The following is a 21507-nucleotide window of genomic DNA, read 5'->3' as shown; positions in this document are numbered from 1 at the left end:
CACCTTCTCTCGCTTAAACACACACACACACACACACACACACACACACACACACACACACACACACACTCTCAGAGAGAGAGAGAGAGAGAGAGAGAGAGAGAAAGAGAGAGAGGCGCACGCCCGAGATAACAACAAGGCGAGTGACCGCCGATTACCGTTATCAATTCCGAGCTGCGTGCTTTCTAGAAAGAATTCTAGAGTTCTTTCTCCCTAGAGAGAGGGAGAGAGAGAGAGAGAGGGAGGCGCACGCGGGAGGTGACGAAAACTATAAAAACGCGTCGCGAAGGAAGAAACGTGGCGATTACCGTTTTCAATTCCGAAGAATCTCCGGGCCTTCTAGGAAGAATTTACTGTAAGTCTTCATTCTTTTTACAACGCAATGTATTAATTGAGTTTTTCAAACTTAATCTGATTGTGTATAAATAATCATCTATTGTATAAATAATAATCTCTAATGACTTTAACGAGTTGAAAGTAGCTCACCCATATTATCCGACTCGTTTAATCTTTCTTCTGTTTTAAACTCCGCCTACTCAATCTGATCATAAATGCATAAAACGCGTAGTCTATGTATCAATGCCACTAACTTATCGATAACGAAAACCGCTGTTACTTCGTGCAAAAATATTACACAGCAGTTTATCTAAGCTTGTTTTAAAGTATGAAGCTTCAGCCTCCACGAGAGCTCGAGTTCACTTTTCTCAAAGATGCTTGTACATCATACAAAATCTGGGAAAACGAAATTGAGTTTTCCTTTAGAACATTTTATTAAATGGAACGTCCGCGAGACGATTGCAAAATTGTTTTCACGACTGAAATTAGCATGGGAGGGAAGATTGAAGTCCCTCTTGTACAATATTTTTAATTGCACGGTTTTTATCAAGTCTTGAATGATGTGTTCAATTGCTCTTCGATCGAATCGATGCGGGGACGAAATGATCAGTGCAATGGAAAGATAAGCAATTAAGTTCATTACTGGAGGATGCTTGTACATCATACAAAATCTGGGAAACAGAAGCTGAGTTTTCCTTTAGAACATTTTATTAAATGGAACGTCCGTGAGACGATTGCAAAATTGTTTTCACGACTGAAATTATCATGGGAGGGAAGATTGAAGTCTCTCTTGTATAATATTTCCAGTTGTACGATTTTTATCGAGCCTCGAATAATGTGTTCAATTGCTCTTAGATCGAATCGATGCGAGGACGAAATAATCAGTGCAATGGAAAGATAAGCAATTGAGTTCGTTACTGGAGGAGTAGACAAGATCAACATGCAGAACGTAATACAACTTCTGAAGCAGTGGAAAATACGGAAGATCGAGGCGAGTGCGGATGAGACTTAAAATTACATCAAGAATAAAAATGCCACAAGAAATCGTCGACTTCTGCATCAGGAAGATGAGTTAAGATAAGTTAAAATAAGTTGAATCGATAAGTTAAATGCACTGCTACTGCTTGACACCCGCGAAGCAGATGTTTGGAATGATTTCATGATAAACACGACTACATCCATCCAAATCCATACGCAATCACCATTATCGGAGATGCATCGATTATCGTACATATTCATATACGGTTAGCGTGAAAAGTATTCGTACATTGCATCTCAGATTTTTGCAACATGTTTTTGCATGATGTAACAGATGGCAAATTGGAGAGATGCACTTTCTAAAAAATATTGTCGATTCAAACGTCTGCAAATGCGCTGGAAAATTGTTTTCATGACTGATCCTAACATAGATTTAAAGATTAGAATTCCCTCTTTGCAATGACCTATTAAACTTTGATGTACGATTTTTCTTAGTCACTTTATTGAGCTTCGAACGAGAGGTGTACTGCACTAGTAACATAAAGTTCACATAGGCTGGTTCCGTGTCTCTATTTCATAAAATGATTAAAAAAGTAGTAGTTCAATTTGTTACGTTTTCAAGTGAACGTGTCTTCAAGTTCTCTATTTGCTTGAGTTATAAAAGCATGATAGGAAGAACTGATCGACCAATTGCGAAGCTTGAAGGGTCTTCAAGCTTCAAAATAAGTCCAGAATTATTATGATACGACTCGTAGTTACGAAATTAAATCAGCTTAAATATCGCCGACTCGTAAAATAATCTTCAATTCAGTGTTCGAATGCTTTTTAGGCTGACTATATAGGGTGTCCCAAAAATGTCTCACAATCTGAAAGTGGCGGGTTCCTCAGGTCATTTGAAGCAACTTTTTCCTTTAGAAAAATTTTCTCCGAGGCACTACTAACGAGTTATTAACGAAAAACAGTGACCAATGAGAGGCGAGCTCAGCTGGCGCGAGGCGACCGAGCCGACGGCGCCAGCGGTCGAGGCGGTCGAATCCCAGCTCAGCTGGCGCGAGGCGACCGAGCCAATGAGCGGAACTGGGTTCCGTGCGCTGGTTGGCTGGGCCGCCTCACGTCAACCGTACTCGATTCTTATTGGTTGCTGTTTTTTGTTAATAACTCGTTAACGGTGCCTCGGAGAAAATTGTTGTAAAGGAAGAAGTTGCTTCAAATGATCTGAGGAACCCGCCATTTCCGGATTACGAGGCACTTTCGGGACACCCTGTATACATTTGTTGCATATATTTTCGAACCTACGCTTCTTCGAGATCAACATAGCCAATTCCATTCGGCTAACTGCAAACAGCGAATGATTTCATCTCTCCTGCGCATAAACTATGTCGATGAAACGTTCGCAACTCTGAATAAAAACGGACCACCGTCAAAGACTTAAAGAGTTACGAAGCTAATAGACTGTCCCGGCTTCTGAGACCAGCTCGGAACAACTGAAAACGAGCTCGGCGATCGGCGAGTCCCGAAAAATCGCGGTCGGTTAATGGAATCGGGGAACAAAAGGACTCGAGGGCGGTGTAAACACCGGGAAAACCCTGCGCATAGTTTTATTGGTCGGTAGAAGGGAAGGGTTTTTGCCGGGCGACTTTCGCAGTGGGATTCTCGTGTAACGACATTGCGGCGGACTAGATTCAGCCGGTAGTCAACGGTGACGGCGCGGCGCAAAAAGGCCGGAATACCCGGGCTTTTTTTCGGGAAAAGTTCCATTCCGTGGTCGTCATCTCGCAGACCATTTCGCGGTAAAAGTGGCGAGCGCGCCGCGAACGAGCCAGCCGTCCCCGACGGAGGGTCGTTATCCCCGTGATTACAAATTTGTGGACCTGCAGAGGTAGCTCGTTTATGTTCAAACAGAAACGATACGACGAGGCCGGGAGGATGCGGAAGCATTTGCTCGACGAACAAGACCCGGGGACCCGGGCGGATGCGGGGATGGAGGAGAGACGCTTTCGAATGTGAGTATTGTACGTTTTATCAATGGATTCCGGGATATATTGTCTCTCCACGTGAGTGATGCCGCATTGTGCGTCGTGCCAGCGGGGAAGTTGCTGATTGAAAATGCACGCCGAGCTTCTCCAAACCATGCGGAGATAAAAGTGAGGGAACGGACACGAGTGCGGGGACGTGAAACCTATCGGCGAGACGATTTCGGGCGGACAACGGAAGTGAATCGCGGTTACGTCGATCTTCGTCGTCGCTTTGCTTTGCTTCGAGATCGCCCGTTTAGGACAGTTTTCTTTAATTGTTGCTGACAAGTCGAGTGGACGTCTTTGTGACTATTTTGTGGTGCATCGAAGAATCCCTAAAGTTTCGATGAAAAATGCTTTGGATACAGTAATCGATCGAGAAAGGACTTCCAAGAAAATATAAACATAAAAGGCGAACCAGAAGTAAGTATGATTTCTCAAGATATAATTATTTGGTTCGGTTAAGCGTAGGGCTATTGAAAAAAATTTTGGGGCGCACGATTTTGGAAACCAAAAAATATTGCTCACCTTTTCGACACCAAGAAAAGACGAACAATTATATTTTAAGGAATCGATGCGTTTGTATATATTAATATTTCTCGTTAAAACTTTGAGAAGTATTATCAATTAAAATACAATCTCTGGTTGATAAGAATTATTGCTAGTGCACTATTTGATGAAGCAGATGTATCTATTTCCTCATTATGAAACAAGAACATGTACTCAATAGTATAATATAAGAACTGAATGAAAGAAAAGATATACTGAATTAAAAATTAGGTGACATTATTTGAAAATAATCACTTTTTTACTGTTCTAACGAAGACATTCGCCTGCGAAGAAATGAAATCGAATTTTAAAATAAAAATGATGAAAATTAAGAGTTTTGGTAACATTCATTTCAACTCTTTAACGTCGGTGCCATATAAAAAAGAAACTAGTTGTGCCTAAATTGCAATATGTACGATATAATAATAAATAATACCTTGCAATTTTGTATAGATGTACTCATCTGATAACAATGTTACGGTAGTATTAAAAATTAATGTCACGACGTTAATTTTTTTTCCTACTATAACATAATATAGATATGAATATAACATAATATTTTCGTATTAATGTAAAACAGATACAAGTCCGTATTTCACACGAATACCCTCGTAGAACGGATTCAGACACATTCATGTTACAGCTGCGACGTGGTCATCGAATCGTCGCAAACACTTTCGTTCCGCAAACAGTAGGACGTATTTCTGCGGGCTGGTCGCAGCAGCATAAGCGTGGCTTAACAAGCCGAAAGCGACGACGGAATTCGCGACGCGGAAAGTGCATTTCGGCAGGTCCCGTCGCTCCTGCTGTCACAATCCTCGTTACGAGTCCCTCGAAGGGCATCATTATTGCGTGGCAATAAAGGGGGAACCGGTGGCATTCGAAAAAAGGGGTTGACAAGCGTTCCCCAGAGCGCCGGGAGACGTCTCCGGCGAGGTCTCGTGTCTCTCCTACTTTCCATTCTTCCCTTGTTCCGTTCCACGGAAGATCAGCGCGGCCGGGGCTTATCGCCGCATGAATATGTATAGGAGAAGAGATCGGTCTCCGGATCTACCCCCATAACCCTCCGGACCCCGTGGCGAGCTTTCAAGGAGGCCCCGAAACTCTCCGAACCGATGGGAATGACCGCGAACGAGACGCCGAGAAATTAACGAGTGACCGGATATTACACGCGGGGATAAACAGAGTGTTGTGGAGCAGCTGCGGCGACGACGCTTATCCGACCGGATGCAAATCGAGGGAAATTTTCGGTCCGGGAACTTCTCGGGAGCCTGATGGTATTATATTACAGTCCCTGGTAATTTAATTGGGACCGTGTGGAAACACGGTATCTTCCGTATCTTCCTCAAGATGCACGCGTAATGATTAATCAACTGCAATGGCTTATATTGATTTCATGCGTTTATGATCAAATCGACTATGTGAAGAATTTAAGAACACTCTTACATTCTCCTTACTTCAACGAAATTATTAGAAAAAAAAGTACCGTCTTATTTGGCTTCTGCTTTGAACAATTGATTCGGAAAATGATTATTTTGCACAAAGATTCGCAGTCTAGTTATCACAATATAAAATATCATTAACAATTAATTCGTGCCGATACTAACAATTACTGAGAGAGAGAAAGAGAGAGAGAGAGAGAGAGAGAGAGAGAGAGATTAAAAAGGTATAATCTCTTATTAAAAGAAAATGTACCGTCTTATTTAGCTTCTGCTTTGAACAATTGATTCGGAAAATGATTATTTTGCACAAAGATTCGCAGTCTAGTTATCACAATATAAAATATCATTAGCAATGAATTCGTACCGATACTAACAATTACAGATTAAAAGAGTATAATCTCTGAAATCTGAAAAAACAGATAAACAGATTCACCAAGCAAATCGAATATTATCGCAACTATAACGAAGATCACACACAAGTTACTATACTATAATGTACAATGATCTAATGCAACAATATAAGTCAAGTCTCCTCGTGTCACTGAAAACCGTTAACAAATTAACTCGTAATCCCACGAGGGAACTGATTGTAGATGCTCTAAGTTAATAAAATAAAAATAAAATAAAAAATCTAGTGCTAAGATTGCAATAATGGCAGAAATAATTAAACCGTAAATCTAATGCAAAATAAAAATTGTCCGCATCAAGTGCACAGGAATCGTTTTCTCGTTCACGCAGTGTCGCCACTAACAATTTCTAGTGCTTTTTTTCTATGATTTTACATTTTCTCTAGACATACAAAATCATTGACTCGGGCGTTTAAATACCCGTGAACATGCGCAATGATTTACCTCGAATTTTCGCTCGCTGACAGCGTTTCGCAAGAAAAGGGGATAGCGAAACGGGGACGTCGGATCCACACCATTGAATTTTAACGATGCCACCGCCGTTTCGAAACGTATTTCCAGCGCGGCGAATCACGCCGGTGTCTTTTCGAACCCTCGATTTCATCCGGGGTTCGCACGTCCTTTTTACCGTGCCTGGCCAGCACCAGCGCCGGTATCTCGCAGAATGTGGCTAATCCATGACGCCCCCGAAGATGCCATCGGGAGCATCGCCTGCGGCAATCGTTATACGTCTGGCAGAAATTTCATGGAATACCATCTCGATGGGATTCGAGGCTGTAACTCGGCGTAACGCTACCGTGGAAAAAAGTTTTACGCGTTACGAAGACAGTTCGCCCGGGATCGCCATCTTTATTGCCGTGATTACCGGAACTTTCGCAGGGACAGGGAGAGAGGGAGAGAGAACGATTCATCGGGAAGATTATGGTGCCCGTTATTAACTGAACCTGACGGTGGATTTACGGTTCCGCTGTTGCTGCTTGAAAGTTAACGAGTTTTAAGTTGCCCGGGCAGAACGTGGAAAAATGCGGCACAAGGAATCTAAAATTCAAAGTGAAAATCTGTCTCCGTTCTCTGTTAATTACCTGCATTTCACTGTGATTTAATCCCTCGGAAAATTGGGTCCAGGATAACGTAACGCGTTCCCTGAAAATGACAGAACTTTGTATTTTCCACTTTCTAGACACGGTTGCTTCATTCCTGCGAACATTTTATTATTTCTGCGAGGAAAAGTTGATTGCACGCATTCGATTATACGCGCTCCATAAAATCCCATAGAAATTAGGTTGAAAAATCCACTCGTTGCTGTACAGCAAATTTTCGTAAATGCATGTCGTTCCGAGCTTCAAAGTGTATCCCCTTCAGATAGATGCGGAGGTATGTTCAATTTTATTGGAAGGAATTGAGAGGACCTCCAGAATTCGCATCGATTGGTCCGCGTTTTATGGCGGAGCCGTTTCCCTTTCACAGCAACGAGTGTCTCTCCTCGAGTCCATGAGCTGAGTAATGGCAGGGCGAGATGAAAATGGACGCGAAACCACGAGTTTCGACGAGCCAGAAGTTTCTTGCATCCGACAGCTTAACGCAGATAATTTCTCGTTAAAAAGATCGTCGATGCTCCCCGGCTAAAATTCAGTTACAGATTATTACTAACTTTCCTTTATTTACTGTAACGTAATTCAACGCCCGGTAAATTGGCCGGGATAACTTTCCTCTGGATTCAAACGAGCTATTATGTCAAGAATTTTTCTTGATCTAACGAAAAATTACCTTAATTTCATGAGAAATTTCTCTCCATCGTGATAACAGTTGCTCTTATTAACAGTTATGCATTTATGACAAAAATCTATAGATCGAACACAAAATTGTAACTATGATGCATTAGAAAAATTTAATAACACCGCTACGTTACGTTTAATTTATTGCAATTATTAAAAGAGGAAAAACATCTCTTCATCTAATTTATGTTTCTTACTTAGACAATTTTCGTTTTGCATAAAAATCCGCAATACAATTCGAGGAAATGTTTCATCGTTCGCCAATCGATCTTCTGTTTATTGCGCGCGTAAACATATTTTGCATCCATTTAACATTAAAAGCCTCTGAATAATGGCAGGATTCGTTGCCCGTAAAATTTCAACTGTGTACCGGAGAGATTCGAGTACTCGAAAGAGGCAGTACGATGGGTCGGTTAGATAATCAGAAACAGAGAAGGAAAAGTAAACCGACCGGCCGAGAGAATATTATTCTCGGTCGTGGTAAACGATGAGGAAATCAACAAGAAAACCGAGCGCCGAGACTTTACTTGTTTCTCGGTTCGAGCACCAGATGCTTTCGCCACTCGATCATTTCTCAACGGTGTGCGGTGTGATTACCGGCATCGTTTTGTTACAGGTAGAGCATGCTACCATGCAGTCGTTTTTCTCTTCCATATATCAGAACACTGAATTAGCCACGCGTCGTCCCCGGCACGATACTCTTTCAGCTAAAGCCGGCGACGAGATTTGAAAGGGTTAAGCTTCCTATAGATCGCTCTAGACGCACGCACATTACTCCGCGAAACTCCTATTCGGTAATGATCTTCCGCAGGCCCTCCGGCGATTTAAAAGTATAAAAACTCGTCCTGTGGGTCGCTGTGAATTGTTACGAGCGTAGGTTGCTTTGAAAAATGTTGTTTTAGCAGCGTTGGGATTAAGAGTTGCGAAATCCCGCTCGTTCGGAGTCGCGAAGCTACGCCTACTCAGAGCCACAAAGCCACGCCTACTCAGAGATATTTATGCAGAAAGACCGGGACGAATAACACTGTCCGACAAAATCAAAGTTTTTTTCTGGGTTCCTATAGCCACTATGAAATTCTTGTTGAGCTTCACTCCCTGAACAAGAATCCGAAAACCAAATTGCTCCATCACACACACCCTCAGTTTTTTAAATAAACGAACTTTTGTAAAAACCCAAAATTTTCGACAAAAATGAGGTATTGCATGAAAAGTACAAACGTTAGAAAGTTCTAATATGTGTTAAAAGATAGAGGAAAGTTTCCCGACTATAGTGGCATGCAATTTATTAATTGTTTTTGGTCCTAAATAGCAATAAATTAATGTCAAAGTTTTAAAAAGTGTCGACGTGAGCAGTTTCTGCGCAATATTTTTGTATTTTTACGAAAAGTTTTTTGTTCAGCAGGAAAACTCTACCCAGGATCGGATTCTGTAGACATTTCTGAAGAAGAAACGGCCTGATAGAAGTGTCAGAACGATGTACATTTTGAGTAGGTCGAGAAAATGTTCGTCGGCAACATGTACACGATGTTTCGCCGCCATGTGCTTCGCTGCTCGCTTCTCTCTGTCCGACAGGGCCGAGGCTATGGGTAATCAGGTCAGACGAAGATATAAATTACCTTATGGAGCCAGGATAGTTCCTGGCTGCACTGGCATGAGGAGCACTGAAGCCACACCCACTCAGAGAAACCTAAACAAAGAGAAGGTGGTAAATGATGCTCTGATCGATCCTCTCACAAGATTCAGAAGAGTGAAGCTTTTTTTCAATCATTCTAAACAAGACATACGCACGGATTGTCCCGTGGAGCACAGCCCTACTGCTCAGAACGAAGAAGCCACGCCCCCAAGGACAATTCACACGGAGAATCAGGGCAAATAACCTCGCGCCTGAATTTATTAACAGATCCCACTGTCTCCAAGCACTATGAATCGCAAGCGAGACGATCTTCGACGAAATAAAAAGCCAAGAATCACTTCTGCCATCGCAAATAGCGATCGAACGGTAAAATATGTTCGCACGGTTTCGGGAGCAAGTCGCCGACCGGCGACTATGAAAAATACAGGCGGAATCATGGCGGTAAGTAACCGAGAGATTGTGGCAAGAGATGAAGCCACGCCCCCAAGGACAATTTACACGGAAAAATCAGGGCAAATAACCTGGCGCCTGAAAATATTAACAGATCCCACTGTCTCCAAGCACTATGAATCGCAAGCGAGACGATCTTCGACGAAATAAAAAGCCAAGAATCACTTCTGCCATCGCAAATAGCGATCGAACGGTAAAATATGTTCGCACGGTTTCGGGAGCAAGTCGCCGACCGGCGACTATGAAAAATACAGGCGGTATCATGGCGGTAATTAACCGAGAGATTGTGGCAAGAGATGAAGCCACGCCCCCAAAGACAATTGACACGGAAAAATCAGGGCAAATAACCTGGCGCCTGAATTTATTAACAGATCCCACTGTCTCCAAGCACTATGAATCGCAAGCGAGACGATCTTCGACGAAATAAAAAGCCAAGAATCACTTCTGCCATCGCAAATAGCGATCGAACGGTAAAATATGTTCGCACGGTTTCGGGAGCAAGTCGCCGACCGGCGACTATGAAAAATACAGGCGGAATCATGGCGGTAAGTAACCGAGAGATTGTGGCAAGAGATGAAGCCACGCCCCCAAGGACAATTTACACGGAAAAATCAGGGCAAATAACCTGGCGCCTGAAAATATTAACAGATCCCACTGTCTCCAAGCATTATGAATCGCAAGCGAGTCGATCTTCGACGAAATAAAAAGCCAAGAATCACTTCTGCCATCGCAAATAGCGATCGAACGGTAAAATATGTTCGCACGGTTTCGGGAGCAAGTCGCCGACCGGCGACTATGAAAAATACAGGCGGAATCATGGCGGTAAGTAACCGTGAGATGGCGGCAAGGGATCGCGCGCGGGGATTGGAGCTCTGGCTCGTATAATCACAGGAACGTTGAGAAATGACCGAGCTACAGGAGCATCTGGTGCTCAGCACCAGGAAACGGATAAAGCTTCCGCTGGTTTTCTTGTTGATTTCCTCGTCGTGCCGCGCGAACGAGAATAATGTTCCGGGTCTGAGGACCACCGGACGGACCCCCGGCACCAGCTGCAACGGCGCAACGAGATCGATACACGCCGTTGTTATTGCGACTGGGAAACGGCGATCGTTTATCCGTGGAGGAAGACCGGCTTGGTCCGATTACAGAACCTGGTTTGCGGCATGCAAACTGTTTGGGAAAAAGAACGAACGCGAAGCGGTGATATTCGATTGTTGACTCGATCCGTGGACCCAACTCTCCCGCTCGTCTTGACATCAAAATAGGAACCGAAAGCGCTTAGCTTTGACCCCTTAACTTGTACGCTCGAGTTAATTCGAGCGCGCTAAACAGGCCAAACTGTGCACACTCGAGATAATTCGAGCGGCGTTGTATTTTATGCTGCTATAATTTTTCATACTCGAATATAATCGAGAATTGAACATAACAATGTGAAAGCGAAGAACAAAAATTGATTTAATTGATATTTATCATTTACATGGAATTGTAAGCTATAACACTTATTTATTCAAGAATAAAATAGAGCCTTTTTTCCATGGAACAAAAAAGCGCAGTATATCAAAATTCTCCACCAAAAAAAAAGTTGAATCAGGGGCGGTAACAAATGGAAACCTTTGAGGATGTGGATTTGTTTGGATATTGCTTATCTACTTCTAATCAACGGCTATATCTTCTTCTGTTGTTCTAGCAATGTTCTAAATTGTGTCTTTTTACATTTACAAAAATTGATTTTTTTTACCGATTTTTTTCAAGAAAACTGTGCGTTATGGGGTTAAATCCCAGTTTGGTACTCTCTAAACACTTTTTTGAATTGTGTAAGTACCAAATTCAGAGATCCGCTCTTAACACGCAGAGTGATTGTTGACCCATTGCACTATTATTTCATTTACAACTGATTAGCTCTTCTTGGTCTTTGATTATTTCCCTGGCAGAACGAGACAATTTTCATTGTACAATTGTTTTCATTTACTTTTATTCGTAGATTGCGACAAGAGAAGAACGAGATTTCGTTTTGGGTCCGGAAGAAGTGAATAACATTCGTATTTAACCGTTTGAGTCCCAAGCAGCGCGATCGCTCTTTAGTGACGCACTTACATCGCATAGCTGCCTTTTTTCATTCTTTTTCTTTTTATTTTGTTTATCAATCTTGACGAGCGCTATCGCGCCGCTTGGTTCTCTTCGCAATCGATTAAAACAAGCGCTATTCCGTTGTTCGCCACTTTTCGACCGTGTTTTCTGAATAACCCCTGAGACTCAAACGGTTAAACAGCGATGCAATAATGCAGTTCTAACTTGATGAAATTCAAGCTATACAGGGTGTCCCAAAAATGTCTCGCAATCCGAAAATGGCGGGTTCCTCAGATTATTTGAAGCAGCTTCTTCCTTTACAAAAATTTTCTCCGAGGCACCGTTAACGAGTTATTAACGAAAAACAAGGACCAATGAGAGGCGAGCTCAGCTGACGCGAGCCAACGGCGCCAGCGGTCAAGGCGGCCGAGTCAACGGCGCCAGCGGTCGAGGCGGTCGAATCCCAGCTCAGCTGGCGCGAGGCGACCGAGCCAATGAGCGGAACTGGGCTTCGTGCGCTGATTGGCTGGGCCGCCTCGCGTCAGCCGTACTCGATTCTTATTAATCACTGTTTTTCGTTAATAACTCGTTAACGGTGCTTCGGAGAAAATTTTTGTAAAGGAAGAAGCTGCTGCAAATGATCTGAGGAACCCGCCATTTTCGGATTGCGAGACATTTTTGGGACACCCTGTAGAGTTCATTTTCAATGGGAAACGACGATCGAAACAAAACAGAACTGTCTTTGCCGAAGTGTGGTACGAATATTTCCGTAGACCAAATATTACGTAACACGAAGATTAAAATGTAAATATTTTCATTATTCATGACACTCAATTTTATTGAAATTTGGTATAAGCAAACGTTCTTACGTGTGTCCATTTGCAGTAAACAATTTATTATAAAATCTTAAACGCGTCACTTGATTTAAACACGTCTTTTCATAAACAGTGAGGGCGCGAGTTATTACGAAAAACACTGACCAATGAGAGGCGAACTATATTTTATGTGTAAAACCTTATCAACTGAGTTATTACGCGCATATCTATGCTTAACATGTTAAGGAACGTTTAAGAAAAAACGAGTGCATAGTTTAGCGCGAAATATATAGCCCTACTATTACAGTTGTTGATCAGTGAAACAGTTTCCACGTCATAGGCCGGTTCGCGCGAGACTCGAGTCATCCTTTTCGGAGAACTCGTTGACGAGATTAATTCCGTGTTTTTGTTATTATATTTCTTGTCTTCGGTATGTAAATGCGCAGTACAGTGTGGATAGTTTTTAGATTGATCCTGCAAGAAACTTGAATAACGATCTTCGTCTCGATCGTTCTATTAAGAAATGTCGCATAACCGACTGATTGCAGCAACAAAACATCATGGAACGGTGGGCTGGCAAAAACGCGGTAGTTACGGGTGCAGCATCCGGCATCGGCGAAGCGATCACCGTCGCACTTTTACAACACAAAGTGACCGTGGTGGCCGTTGACATGCAATACGACAAATTAAGACAGGCCGCCGATAACTGGAACAAAATCAGGGAAAGAGGACAGTACCATCTTCTGCAGTGCGACGTCACCAAAGAGCCGGACGTTGACAAGGTTTTCAACTTCGTCGAGACGATTGGCGGAGTGGACATCATGGTGAACAATGCCGGCATCGCGAACTTCAGGCGTATCATAGGTAGCGAACTATTTCAAAAACATGGTGCAATCTTTCCTAGCTGCTGTCGCAGTAACTGTGTCAGTTACTCGATAACGGTCACGATTTACGATCTCATTTTCATTTTGTATCCATATAGGAAAACTACATGTTTGTAATCTGAACGATTATACATGTATGCATTCACTGACTTAATGTCATACAGGGTGTCCAAAACTTATGGTACTTCCGAGAAATGAGGAGATATCATTTTTTTGAAGTAACCTTTTCCTTAGCGAAAATGCAATCCGAGGCTTCGTTTGCGAGTTATTAACGAAAAACGCTGACCAATAAGAAACGAGATCAGCTGGCGCGAGGCGGCCGAGCCAATGAACGGAATTGGGCTTCGTTCGCTTGTTGGTACGGGCTGCCTAGCGCCAACAGAGCTCTCCACTCATTGGTCAACGTTTTTCGTTAATAACTCGTAAACGAAGCCGCGGATTGCATTTTCGCTAAGGAAAAGGTTACTTCAAATTACCTCAGGAATCCCTCATTTCCCGGAAATACCATAGTTTTGGGACACCCTGTATAAGTACGAGAAGGAAATCAGGCTTCCTAATGATGCGGGTTCACTGAACCTTCACGTGTGTACTGCCGAGTTATAGTGAATTTCATGCATCCAACGATCATATAGTAATAAATTGACAGTATCAATTCAACTTTTGCGAGTCAAATAACACTGACGCGGTGGGCCTAAGTTTTTTCTTACTGGAAAAAAATACTGTTCGCAGACAGCGACTGGCAATCGATAGAGAAGATGGTGAACGTGTTCATGCTTGCAACTCCGGTGTTCATGTCCCGAGCAGTGCGTTCGATGCGCAAAAAGAATAACGAAGGACATATTATCAATATAAACAGGTATTGTTGCGAACCTCGTGTCGTTCGAACGTATTCGTCGTGTCGATACAATTCTATTAGATCAACGCCGTCTTTATACTTTGAGAATAATTCCACCAAAGAATTTATTTGTTCACTAGCTTCAACGTTACTGTTATAGTGTGGTAGAAATGGATAAAAGAATTTGAACCGACCGTATTTGAAACTGTCGATAGGTGGATTGGCACAGTTAGGCTAATTAAAATACGTGATACCATTACGATGATATTGAAATATTAAGAAGCTCGACCTACTTTATCATGATAGTTCTCTCACAGACGTAGACATCCTTTGCAAACAACAACTGTTGAGATATGTCAGGAAAATGACTCACGTTGCACAAATGATTGCACAGCGATTGTTCAGCAATTACAGCAGAAAGTATTCGTACACTCTTTTAAAACGGAATTTCTGTATATATTGCCCTGTCTTTGTAAGTGTAGCATGAACGAATAGCCGCGTTTCTCGTGATTAAAATGAGTCCAGACACGGTGTAAATCAGATTAATAGAAACGCAATCTATAATAATAAACTTATGCTTGAACGTAGTCAGATTGATATTGTGTTTGGACCCATGTTTTTGTTCCCGAATTAAAGTGTGTCTACTCGTCTGTGGCACCGCACGAACGGTATTTTGTCGCGGTATAACACGTCCATGGCACCGCATGAACGGTGGTTTGTCGCGGTATAACACGTCCATGGCACCGCACGAACGGTATTTTGTCGCGGGATAACACGTCCGTGGCACCGCACGAACGGTATTTTGTCGCGGTATAAGACGTCCATGGCACCGCACGAACGGTATTGCGTCGCGGGATAACACGTCCGTGGCACCGCACGAACGGTATTGCGTCGCGGTATAACACATCCATGGCACCGCATGAACGGTAGTTTGTCGTGGTATAACACGTCCATGGCACCGCACGAACGGTATTTTGTCGCGGGATAACACGTCCGTGGCACCGCACGAACGGTATTTTGTCGCGGTATAACACGTCCATGGCACCGCACGCACGGTATTTTGTCGCGGTATAAGACGTCCATGGCACCGCACGAACGGTATTTTGTCGCGGGATAACACGTCCGTGGCACCGCACGAACGGTATTTTGTCGCGGGATAACACGTCCGTGGCACCGCACGAACGGTATTTTGTCGCGGGATAACACGTCCGTGGCACCGCACAAGCGGCAATACCTCGCGAGATATCTCGTCTGTGATCTTATACAAACAGTATCAGCGTCGCGACATAACAACTCCAATCGAGTTTTCGTGTAAATTTAACCGTGCAGCAATATCGAAAAGCACTGAACTCACTGAACTCTAGTTTCGAAAATGAGGGACTCGATTGAAAATGAGGTGTTCAATCAGATTTTTTGTTCTGCGCCACAGCATTGCCGGGCACATGTCGCACACGCCTATCTTCTCGGACGTCGAGGGCTCGAATGGCTTTCACATGTACCCGGCCTGCAAACACGGAACCGTCGCATTGACGGAGTCGGTACGACGGGAGCTCGCGTTCATCAATGCTCAGATTCGTGTCACCGTAAGTTGCGTAACTTTTCATAAGCTTGATCGCAGTGTTTCGCGGTGCTTCGACAACCTCGCCGATCTTTCAGAGCGTCAGTCCCGGCAGCGTTAACACAACCCTCACGGAACACAACAAGATCATATATAACCAGCTGAGACAAGTGATAGAACCCGAGGATGTCTCGGACGCAGTCATCTACGCGCTTTCCAGACGTCCTGATGTCGAGGTAAGATGACAGAAAGGAAATCAATTTTATGGAACAAGAAACAATTCAATTCGTAAACCTGTTCGTTGCAAGTGAAAATACCGTGGTAGCGCGAGGCGAAACTACGGTGACTCATACAACAGGTAGACTTTTAACAATTTAAATTAATATAAAATAATATAAAAATATAAAAATCATCTTGGAACATGGTGTAACAATATTAAAATTTAAAATATTGATGTAAGTAGGACTCTCTCGATACTCAAGGTTGTCGTATATTTTTTATACTTTTATATTTTATTGAGATTTTTATTATAAAAACGGAAATGTGCGTAGTCATATTACGAAATAGTATTTATGGAACCTCGTTTATGTGAACAGTTGGGGACAAGGCAGCTCAAATAGGCGAACGGTATAGATAATAGAGGACCGTTTTCATTCCCGCCGCATTTTACTTTTAGTCCAGATAATAAAGGTTCCTATGCTTAATTAATCGAAGTCCCCATTGCTATTCTCACGATTTCTCGCATCGTTCGAGTAATTGGAATGTTTGTAGATGGACACGCATAAGTTGCTCGTCGAAAGAAATCAGTTTATTTTGCATATCGGTAACATGTCGCGTGACAAAACTTGAGACAGAGAAAGGTTAGTTTTAAGCCTACAAGATGAACGTAAAAATACGATACGAAGTAAGTTTTTATATAATTCTACTATGATAGAGAATAAAATCTTCATCATAATGTTTATTATTCTGTTTTACGATGCAGAATAAATATTTCGCATTATGAATCTGAATAAACATTTACATATTTTCATCGTTTACATATACATAAGAGCAAAATATTACGGTGGCCTGCATAAAATACGTGTCAGATTGTTTGTATAATCATGGTTCAGATAAACGAGAGGTTCTAATGTACTAATATTGTTATGTAAGAAATGTAAAGAAAATTGTCGGCTGTGTTTCTAATTAGCGTCTGTTAGATAAAATGTTAAAGTCGTATTAGAAGCATCGTAGAACTAAGTTTTAATCGTGAAACCTTAAAGATTTGAGGCACGAAAAATTCGATCGTTTCTCGTTTGTCATATTAAACCGTTCGTTCTGTTTCCCGAAATTCCAGATCAAAGAGATCATAGTCCAGCAACGAGGAATTCTTTATTAAGGGATCGACTAAGACCAATATACGGTAAGTCACAGATCGTTGTCTTGATTTTCATCCGAATTTTCCGCATTTAATTATCGAGTTTAAAGTCAGACGAATTCTTTCGAACGCGACGCGAAATTGGCGTTTTAATGTAACGCGGCCGATCGTCGAATTAATCAACGTGAAATTTAGCGGAGCGTGAGCGGTTGTCCGCGATCGTGCTGCTTTTTTCATAAATATAAATCGGGGTCGAACGCGATCCGATTTGCATGCAGCGCACCGGTCCGTTCCGCTAGTTACGCGCTATTGATTACAAACTGTAAATTGGCTGCGCATAACCGGACCATAATTACAAGGGCGGTGCTCCTTAGAATTGAATGATTGATGCCATTATTGGGCTGCGTGACTAAACTCGGTATTAATTCTAACCACAGCAGCAACAGTTACTAACTACGCGACTCTTCCCCTCCCGCTCGATACTGTCTCTAATTAACCGTAATCGATGACAGACACCGTAACCAGCCCGCCATTAAATCCGCCGCGCCGAGCACCGCGGCTAGTACTTAGTTTTTGCACTAATTATTCCACACCGGGCGATATAATTTTATCCGATGCTCGGCGCTCTCGATTTCGTTAAACACACCGTAACCAGATCGCGAATCACGGCGACGCCGAGGTAACCGTGTCAAATGTTAATTGAGTGCCGCGCGGTGCTGCGGCGAAATTATGCTAATATTTATTTACTTAATCTGTTCCCAGAATTGCGCTGCTACCATTTTCAGGAGGCGGGGACCGGCCGACTGAATTTGCTTTCACTGTTCGAGGCACCAGAGAGAAAACCTTTTTCCCTCGAATGCTTGCCAAGGAAAAGTGCGCTTTTGTACAATCGATATCAATGGGAAAGAACTTCTTGATCTGTATATAAATGAATAATAAATATGACGATATGGAATGGAGACAGGGAAGATGGAAAATTCTTACGGGGATTCTGTCTAAGATCAAGCACCTAAATATTTTCCTTGTGATACGAAAAATGTGTCAAAACTGTCTTGCATGATTGTTATCGTTTCCTTCAAATTTTTCTAAATGTACATACATTTTATGGTGATTAGTCCTCCGTTTTTTCTGTATTTATGGTATATGCAAGTTCGTGTAATGCAAATAAACGTCCATATTAATGAAAGTTAATTGTATTATTATACAATTGTATATTATACGCTTACTGCAAAGACTTTCGTTACTTCGCATTTAAAATAATCCATGAAACGAGAATTTGCGTAAAGATCGATGTTAACACGTTCCGTGCCGAGCTTTTTTTACTCGAATCTTCACACTTTGATATTTTACTAAAACTTGATGTATTACGTGCAATTATTAATTCTCATACACATAACAACGTAACAAAAACTTATCAACGCCCATTCTTGCGGTGGAAATTGATTCTTCGGTTCTAAATTTCTTGTAAACAATTTGTTCAGTTCACTAAGTAAACATGCAAGCGTGTACCATCGATGGTACACGTGGCACGGAACGTGTTAATGATTAGTGTTTGGAATTATGAATATTTAAATGCATCTTTGACACGTGCTATACATGATACAATAGAGAAAGTCGATCCATCTTTGACGAAGTAGTAGGTACTGAATGCGAATAGTCGTGAAAAGAAAATTTTCTTGCGAATCTTTCCGCAAATTCATTTCTCCACATCTCATTTTATAAAAATTGAAATGAGGAAAATAGAAGTAAAAATAGAAGTAAAAATCGAAGTAAAAAAATGGAGAATTTGGGAAGAGGAGATACGATTATTTGAGCCTTGCGACTCGTTTTTATAGTTGTTGACAATCGGTAACTATAAAAACGAGCCACGAGGCTCGACTAATCGTATCTCCACTTCCCAAATTGTTTACTTTCGTGCGCAACCTGAGCGCGAATTAGTGAGAAATTACTGTGTACAGTTTCTGCAACTATTTTCACCGTGCTTTCAACAGAAAATCTGACGTTGGAAAGTTTCCATGTTACCCCACAGAATGTCTTTGATGCCTAAAACACGTTCCACATTTGTTGAATGATTAATGAATTTCCGTGAGCGTGTTAACCGTTTGACTGCTGGTGGCGCCTAAAGGCGCTTAGAAAACTTGAGTTTATGATACTGTAGGCGCCCATAGAGGCGCTTAACCTATTTCGGTCTACTGACACAAGAGGCGTCTATAGGTGCCCGGAAAATTTTATCGATCAAAAAGCTCGATGTTAATGCTAAATTTGTAATATGTACACTAACAAGTCAATGCGAAATACAAAAATATAAATAATACTGTTTTAATGTAAGGGAATTCAATGTGCTTTGATTCTTTTAATATATTCTCTCAGAAATGCGCGTCTAACGAAAAGTTTATCGTTCTCGGTGTACGTCCTGAATTAGTATTAGTATAGTAGTATTAACCCTTTGCACTCGGAACCATTTTTAACTGTAAATGTAAAATAATTTTTCTGACCTGCAGTATTCCCATTTTATAGGACAAAGTGCATTTTATGCGTATGAAATTGCATCTTACGGTGACTCGTACAACAGTTGCACTTTTAACAATTTTTTCGAATCTAAACTTTGTTGATATAAAAATTATCTTGGATCGTGATACGACAATTTTTTAGTGATGCCTCCGAGTCACCACTCGAGGTTAACAGTGAATTAGAATTAATTGTGACTGCCCCGTAGTCAAAGGGTTATGATTTTCTGGATACCCTGTAGACAAGTTTGTAGCCGTTTGATCGAAGAACGGAAGCGTGTCGAACGAAAGTGAAATCTTCAGTGGCGAAAGTCATTATGGCCGACGAGGCGGATGCGTTCAGCGTGTGTACACTCGAGAAGCCGGTCTGCACGCAAACTTCCGACAGCGAGTTCAAAAGCTCGCGCATTGTGCGGAGCTTTACTGTCACCCGAGGCATCTCTTGGTGCGCGGAACAGTTAAGGTGTCAAACAAATTCTAGCTTGCTTCTAGCAGTTTCGGACGCGCGTGTACAAGGTATTCCCGAATTACACAACTATCTACTCGAAATCGTTTCCTTGAACCCTGTATCTTGTTTGCACTTTGAGATGCTACTCTCACCAAAGTCTTGCAAACACCTGATTTTGTTCTTAACCGTTTGAGTCCCAAGCAGCGCGATCGCGCTGTTCAGATCTCGTGTCGCGATCAAACTTTATTGACGCACGTACATCGTATAGCTGCTTTTTTTCTTTTCCTTACTTTTCGTTTTGTTTGTCAAGCTCGTCTTGACAGCAAAATAGGAACCGAAAGCGCTTAGCTTTAAATCCCAGTTTGGTATTCTCTAAACACTTTTTTGAATTGTATAAGCACCAATCGAATTCAAAGATCCGCTCTTAACACGCAGTGTGATTGTTGACCCATTGCACTATTATTTCGTTTACAACTGATTAGCTGTTCTTGGTCCTTAATTATTTCCCTGACAGAACGAGACAATTTTCGTTGTACAATTGTTTTCATTTACTTCCATTCATAGACTGCGATAAGAGAAGAACGAGATGTCGTTTTGGATCAGAAGAAGTGAATAACATTCGTATTTAAACAGGTAGCTATCGCGATCTCTTTGAAAAGTGTGTAAATTAGTGTAATTATACCGAATATGTTTGATTTTCTTCATATTTTGTTGAAATTCAACGCTTTTACAAAATATGAAATTTGTTAAAGAATATCATAGTATACATATATCCCTCTTGTCAAGTTGGATATTTTTGTATTATGACGATTATAGTCGTCAAAAACAGCTAATTGGAGGATCATTTAATTCTTAGGACTATGAACATTTCTTTGGGCTATTAGTAACATCGATTTTCTTAGCAGAGCTTTCGTAGCAACAAAATTGTAAAACGTCTGATAGAGCTAAGCTAGATCAATGCGATTTTTTGCAAATTAAAGCTGAAACGTTGTATAATGACTTGTGACCTTGAGAATATTTATCGAACTTGAATTGACTTAAAGTTGATCTTGGTCGAAAACGTCAATCTCGATAAGTATTTTCAAGGTTAATATTTACATATCATCGTTCCTCCTTATTTTGCCACTATTCTGCAAGATCTCAGTTACCGTTTAAAAATGGTCTCACCTCTCTGGATTAATTCTGAAATCCACGACATTGTCGCAAAGATGATCAAACGTTTCCACTGTATGAAAACCATTACACGGTTTCAATTCGAGCACATAGTACGAAACTGCACGAAGTCGTAATAAATTCGATCCCGTCATTTCAACATCCTTGGCATTAATACTCGAATCTTCTTTTACCTCGATGCGAGAACTTCCCGCTTCATCGTGTATTTGTAATATTGAAATTGACTCGGATTCGCGAGCGCGCATCGCCGGAACCATCGCAGTCGGAAACTTTGAAAC

General features: G+C 41.8%; 1 protein-coding gene across 5 annotated transcripts; it reads left to right on the top strand.

The window, feature by feature from the left end:
• The first annotated feature begins 233 nt into the window (after positions 1-233).
• On the top strand, positions 234-18060 carry LOC117228865 (farnesol dehydrogenase). Of its 5 annotated transcripts, XM_033484891.2 has the most exons (10): positions 234-355; positions 1192-1407; positions 3217-3317; positions 3400-3752; positions 13016-13331; positions 14081-14207; positions 15616-15769; positions 15843-15980; positions 17081-17146; positions 17864-18060. In XM_033484891.2, the coding sequence occupies exons 5-9, from the start codon at positions 13028-13030 to the stop codon at positions 17120-17122; spliced, it is 765 nt and encodes a 254-aa protein (XP_033340782.2). In that variant the 5' UTR covers positions 234-355; positions 1192-1407; positions 3217-3317; positions 3400-3752; positions 13016-13027; the 3' UTR covers positions 17123-17146; positions 17864-18060. The 5 variants fall into 5 exon arrangements, with proteins under 5 accessions (XP_033340782.2, XP_033340779.2, XP_033340783.2 ...); XM_033484888.2 differs by lacking the exon at positions 3400-3752; XM_033484892.2 differs by having other exon boundaries at positions 1192-3317.
• The last annotated feature ends 3447 nt before the right edge of the window (positions 18061-21507 follow it).

Source organism: Megalopta genalis, chromosome 1, assembly GCF_051020955.1.
Source record: "Megalopta genalis isolate 19385.01 chromosome 1, iyMegGena1_principal, whole genome shotgun sequence".
Classification (NCBI taxonomy): Eukaryota; Metazoa; Arthropoda; class Insecta; order Hymenoptera; family Halictidae; genus Megalopta; species Megalopta genalis.
Note: the sequence above shows the minus strand (reverse complement) of the source record. Positions and strands in the feature narration are given on the sequence as shown.

Coding starts and splice junctions, on each gene's coding strand:
- LOC117228865 (XM_033484888.2), top strand. CDS start 1,338: ATGAGACTTAAAATTACATCAAGAATAAAAATGCCACAAGAAATCGTC. Junction 3,318..13,015: donor GAGGAGAGACGCTTTCGAAT/GTGAGTATTGTA, acceptor GACTGATTGCAG/CAACAAAACATCATGGAACG. Junction 15,981..17,080: donor CCAGACGTCCTGATGTCGAG/GTAAGATGACAG, acceptor CCGAAATTCCAG/ATCAAAGAGATCATAGTCCA.